Here is a 6,236-nt window from a genome sequence, read left to right as displayed (position 1 = left end):
ACATTTATACTGCACTGATGTGTTATATTAAACAAGAACAAATAATAAACAGAATGGTAAAATATAATGCAAGGAGAACTAATTAGTGTAATATTTTTATTACATATGATATTCTAACAATCAAAAACTGAAGAGACAAAACCACTGTACTGAATGTCATGCAACAGGTAAGGAATAGCCTCCTTCAATATAAAAGTTTAACTACTATGACCAGATTAAATAGAGCACACATACAGTGCAATTAGGTAAATATATTATGTTCATTAAAAAAAAAGAAAAGGGTTGTCTGATCATGAATTCAGCAAAGAATAACAAAAAAAAATGCACGTTCAAAATCCTAGACAGTCATAAAAACAAAAGGGAAATGTTTCTGATTAAGTTAAGTTGGGTTAGCTAGCTAGCCAAGTTAACCTAGCTAGAGTAACTTTAGTGTGTTAGCTAGTTTACTGTAGTTTGTGCTGGATTAGTTAAATTGGTAGCTAGCAAGCTATTATAATGTATTTTTATTTACAATAAAATACCCTTCCTTTAAAATGAATGAACCTGATAAACATTAGTTAATTAGCTAGCTAGGTGTTCCTGTTTTTAGTTAGACTAACCTTAGTTTAAAATCAGATTAAGTTAATTAATATGAATTAATTTGTTAATTGCTAGTTGTTATTATTATAGTTATTATTAGTCAAAACATCAGTACTGAGCTGATGATACTCTGTGTACCTGCACGAGAAGCTAGTTCAGCAAGTGAGTTTCAGAGCCAGCACCACAGGTTCTGTCTGCTAAGTCACTCCATTATTCTCATTTAAGCGTTTATAAGTGGAGTTTCGGTGTATGTACATTTTTACTTGCCTCTAAACAATGTTGTATTTTATTATTTTTGGTTAAGTATAGGCCAGAATTTGATGTTTTTATGCGCAAATCCTTGCCCCCCATAATTCCGTATACTGTGGTAATGTTTTGACACGGTATGACATGGTGGAAACCAACTAACCCCAGTATGTGTGATTTTTTTTTTTTTATATAGCTATTTTTCTTCTGTAAAAACTGTGAGTACTCTGAAGTAGATTTAGATTAAAATAGCCTATACAAGATCCCATAAAATATGCCTGATTCGCCCTTATCCATTAGCATATTAAGAAATCAGGGTACACTGACTCCTCCTGGTGACCTTTAATTGCGCTAAGGTTCAACCCAGATGCTTATGTGCATGGGCATTCTTTCCGAGACTTGTGCCATATTTACCCTGTGATGTGTTAAGAACACCATGTACTGTGTTTTGGTTCTATTTTAAACTAAAACTATACTGTAAATGAGTACAACATTTTGGGAAAGTTAACATTTAAATAATCTGAAACTTCTGCTGTGTTCAGTGGTGGTCTTCAAATAAGATGTTACCAAATGTAACTTGTTATAAATACAATTAGGATGTTGAAAATAATTTCCATTAGGAAAAAAAGAGAAAAGTTTTCACTTTAAGGTCCTCAGAGAACCCAGATATTTTCACTACACTAGTTAACCCCAAAACTTTTGTTTTTATTTAAAAACAAAACCATACTCTGAAATTAAGATCTATAGAGCATTGAAATCACAACAGAGGCATAACTGCACATGGGTCAAGCTTTATTAAGAAGTATTTGGTGATGTTCACATTAGATATGTTTTAAGACATTTTTTTACTTTGGAGTATTGTAAGAGTTATCCAGACGTGGATGGAGGAGCAGTAGAGGCATCCTGGGGAGGGGTGATGATGGTGATGGTGGTGTTGGTTTGGGAGGGGTTTGTTTATTAGGCAGATCCTTCAGTGGACAGGGACATGGTTCATGGCTCTGTAACAGTGGAAAGAAAAGCGTTAAACATGAATATATTCATAAAAAAAGCTTTACTATTTGATATTTTAAATTCATACATGAACAGCTCTATGGTGCACAGACATTGCCTGCTACCTGAGCTTTTCCTTTAGCTGACAACAAGTACCCAGTGTCTGCATCATAGTAATCAGTATATTTTGCCCTTGGGAGAAATCTGGTCAACAATATATCGCCATTAAATCCTCACCTGCAACGCTCTCAAGGATTGAGATTCCCAGTCTTTTCTCCTCTCCTTCCAGCAGCTTCCTGTAGGTGGCGATCTCAGCATCCAGCTTTAGCTTAATGTGCAGCAGCTCCTGATAGTCGGCCATATACTTTGCCATCTCCACCTTGGTCTCGCATAGCTGACTCTCCAGCTGAGCGATGATGGCTTCTAAACCTGCCACCTTGTCCAGGTGCGCCAGCTCCATGTCATCCAGCTGCTGCTCCAAAGCGGCGTTCTGTGCTCGCAGCCCATCGATCTGGTTCTGCAGTTCGGTCACTTGGTTGTGGAAGGTGGTGATCTCGTCCTTCATGTTCCGCATCTGGTTCTCGTGCTTGTTGGCGTGCTCCTTCAGTGTGTCAAACTTGCCCTTGTACCACTTCTCTGCCTCCTGGACATTGCGGGCAGCAACGGCCTCAATCTCACCACGCATCTTGCGTAGGTACGCAGCCAGGTCTGGTCTGTCTGAGTCTAGCTCTACGGTCACCTTGGACTCCTCGATCTGCTTGAGGAGGTCAGCGACTTCCTCATCGTGGAGCTTCTTGAGAAATTCTATCTCGGCCACCAGCTGCTCAACACGTTTCTCTAGGTCGGCCTTTTGCAGTGTGGCATTGTCTACGTCCTGACGGAACTCTCGCAGGATCATCTCGGCCTCCTCTGTGGAGACATGACATTTTTTAAGTTCCAGTGTTTTCTGGTAAGGATTGTGGTTGACTACAGTGAAGTATTTCTAATAGGACATGCTAATGTTTTGTATCAATGTTCACCAACCCTGCTCCAGGAGATCTATGTTTCTCACAGTTCAGCTCCAACCACTAATCAGTCCCACCTCTTTCTGCCTCCAGGAGAGCCTAATCATTTGTTTAGGGTGTGTTAGATTTGGGATGGAGGTGTAAGGACTGCAGGACTGTAACTCTCCAGGAGTGGAGTTGATGACCTCTGATTTAGATCAACTACAGCAGTGGTTCTCTAAATATGTCTTCCCTGGAGATTTTACTGTTTGGTTTAACCCATGATCTAGAATTCTACCGTCCAAACAATTGGTTAGCTGGGAAAGACATCGAATTAAACTCTGCAGAACTTAAAATCTTGGGCCTAACCAATTGCTAACATTTATTCTGTTATGTTTTTTGTTGTTCCATATCCAACTCTTACCTTAAAAAAACATATTTAAACTGCTCACCTTTAAGTGCCAGCTCTTCCTCCAGCTTCAGTCTCCACACCTCCACCTCCTCCTCGATGTAGCCCCTTTCAATATCTGCTGCACCCTTCTCTGCTGTCAAAGCCTCAATCAGGTCCCTCATCTCCTTGAACTTGGCCTCGTACTCCTCCCCGAGGCCGGAAGGACCACCCTTGAAGCGGCCCTGCAGAGCCTCCAGCTCTGCTTTGAGGGTGGCATTCCTCTGCTCTAGTGCCTGGACCTTCTCGATGTAGCCGGCAAAGCGCACGTTCAGCTCCTGCATCTCCTCCTTCTCGTTGGCGTGGTTCTTGTGGATCTCTGTGCCCACTTCCACAGCTTGCCCCTGGAAGCCAGCCCGACCACGATTGTAGGAGGACGCACGGCATCGGGAAGGAGAAGGGCTCTGCACTCTTGTCCTGCTGGACCCACTGACCGTCAGGCTCTTCTGGGAGTAGGAAACACCTCTCATAGTTGCGCTCTTTGTGGAAGGGAGTTTGGTAGATCTTGGGATATAGTTCCACCTTCGAGGCGTCCGCTCGCTTCTTACCTTGGCTGGCCAAACATGAACTGCTGGATCCGGAGGGGGCAACGAGGCTTAAATGAGCCCAACAAGAATGTGGCAGAGCCTCTTGAAAGTCTCATACGTTCTTGACATGCTGTAAATTCGGACCATGACTCTCCTACCAAAGCTACAGCTCCTGCATATCTCATTAGCTAGCGTAACATTATCAGGGAGGCGTGCAAAGGCCTGGCCTGCTGTTGCACCTGTGTGCTACATAGTAATGTGCCTGTGTCTGCACGCTATTTTCCGTGCAGAGGGCACAGGCAGCAGAGAGAGGGCAAGCTTTCATTCTGACCATGGAAATACTGAGTGGACAAGCTTTAGAAACGCTTATCCTACAGTCTGCATGAAGTAGATTCTTTTGTAAGTAAATAAGTTTGTCTCGATGCCAGTGGAAAAGTTATCTACAAAATGTGCACATCTTAGCCAAGCATTTTTGCATCCAAGAGTAAACGGGCTTGGGTGTCTGTGGAAAAGCACCCAAATGCATTCCTTATCTGTATGTGGAAACTCCGTATGATCAGAAAATTGCGGTATCAGTTCCTACTCCCATCATTCATAGCGTGGCCGTATTCTGAACTGTAGCTCTCGCTAAAAGCCTCTCAGCACATTTGTGTAGTAAGTATTTAACTTTGCCAGATGACTTCATGAGCACTCAAATCTTCCATTATCTAGTGGTCATTTAACTCCACAGTAGTAATTATTATAACTGGACAGTTGCTAGTGACATGTCTATAATTGAACATAGCTCCACTGATGTGCAATGTGCTTAACTGTAGTTACAGTGATGTGGAATTTTTAGTCCGACACTTTTTATACTGGTTATTACTGGTTACATACATGATGTGTTTTAGAATCAGTCGTTACAATGATGTTTTGTTCAAATTGTCATTGGACTGTCATTGCAGTGATGTGTTTATAATTGGACATAGTATAATTATAATTGAGTCGTTACAGTGATGTTTAAAAGTGGATATAGATACATTGATTTATAATTGGACAGTAGTTAGTTTTATGGAGTTTATAATTGGATAATAGGTGCAGTGATGTTTATAATCAGACATTGGTTAAAGTGATTTGTTCATAACTGGACAGGAGATATGTAGGGGTTGGACAATGACACTGAAACATCTGGTTTTAGACCACAATAATTTATTGTCTCGACGGACAGTTCTGGTGGAAACAGGAGAGTTGAGGTGCACATTAAATTCTGCCGTGATTTGGGCAGCCGTGGTTTTATGTTTTTTGGATACAATCCAGGTTAGCACCTGAACATCCCTTTCAGACAGCTTCCTCCTGCGTCCACAGTTAATCCTGTTGGGTGTGGTTCGTCCTTCTTGGTGGTATGCTGACATTACCCTGGATACCGTGGCTCTTGATGCATCAAAAACACTTGCTGTCTTGGTCACAGATGCGCCAGCAAGACGTGCACCAACAATTTGTCCTCTTTTGAACTCTGGTAGGTCACCCATAATGTTGTGTGCATTGCAATATTTTGAGCAGAACTGTGCTCTTACCCTGCTAATTGAACCTTCACACTCTGCTCTTACTGGTGCGATGTGCAATTAATGAAGATTGGCCACCAGGCTGCTCCAATTTAGCCATGAAACCTCCCACAATAAAATGACAGGTGTTTCAGTTTTATTGTCCAACCTCTGTATACTATTAGTTGCATTTACAATAGTAGTGATTATAATTAGAAAGTGGTTACAATAATGTTTTGTTTTTAACTGAATAGACATTACAATGATTTTTTTTTTTTTTTTTACGGTGGCCAAGAAGTGCAAAACATTAAAAATTACCAAAGAGAAAACAACTTTACATGGGCAAACAAGAATGTAGTGGCATTTGTAAATTTGTTTTAATTTTTGTAAATTTGTTTTCTGACATGTTAATTTGTTTTGCACTTCTTGGCCACCGTATTTGTTTTAAACAAATTGTAATATTAGTTAAAGACAACACAAACTGCAGTTTTAAAGGGTAGAAAGGGTAGATTAAGGGTAGAAAAAATAAATAAATCCTTCATGGCCCTTTGTCAAAAATGTTTCCCCTTCCAGTTAAAAAAAAAACTAACTGTGGTTGTGAGTGTGAAACGAACTGTGAGTTCATTTTTTCAGGCCTGATTACTGCCACACTATCTACTCCATCAAGAAATCAATTAAAAAGGGACCTGTCTGACAAAGGAAAGTCAACCAAAAGATTGACAAACATGCAAAAAATAAGAAATGAAGAGGGCAAACACTTTTTTTACACCACTGTATTTACCTAGTTACAAATCGTTACCTAGTTAAGAATTATTGTAGCTACTGTCAATCATGAATCATTATAAATATCTGACAATTTCTGAGAATTAGAAATGTCGAATGCATTCTTTGTGATGGCGCCTGTGATTCTGGAGAAGATGAAACTGAAACTATACGTGAAGCA

At 40.4% G+C, this 6,236-nt stretch overlaps 1 protein-coding gene across 1 annotated transcript; it reads right to left on the bottom strand.

Moving 5' to 3' along the window:
- Positions 1 to 1,600: 1,600 nt before the first annotated feature.
- LOC103026588 (vimentin) lies at positions 1,601 to 3,832 on the bottom strand. The gene is made up of 3 exons (XM_007239989.4): positions 3,251 to 3,832; positions 2,053 to 2,724; positions 1,601 to 1,823 (listed from the first exon to the last, which is right to left on the bottom strand). Exons 1-3 carry the CDS (start codon positions 3,714 to 3,716, stop codon positions 1,816 to 1,818), a joined length of 1,146 nt encoding a protein of 381 aa, XP_007240051.1. The 5' UTR covers positions 3,717 to 3,832; the 3' UTR covers positions 1,601 to 1,815.
- Between the last annotated feature and the right edge of the window lie 2,404 nt (positions 3,833 to 6,236).

This window comes from Astyanax mexicanus, chromosome 17 (assembly GCF_023375975.1).
Source record: "Astyanax mexicanus isolate ESR-SI-001 chromosome 17, AstMex3_surface, whole genome shotgun sequence".
NCBI lineage: Eukaryota > Metazoa > Chordata > Actinopteri > Characiformes > Acestrorhamphidae > Astyanax > Astyanax mexicanus.
Note: the sequence above shows the minus strand (reverse complement) of the source record. Positions and strands in the feature narration are given on the sequence as shown.

Excerpts from the sequence above, each read along its gene's own strand:
- LOC103026588 (XM_007239989.4), bottom strand. The coding sequence starts at position 3,716 with ATGAGAGGTGTTTCCTACTCCCAGAAGAGCCTGACGGTCAGTGGGTCC. Across the intron at positions 2,725-3,250 it reads GGAAGAGCTGGCACTTAAAG|AGGAGGCCGAGATGATCCTG; the intron begins GTGAGCAGTTTA and ends ATGTCTCCACAG.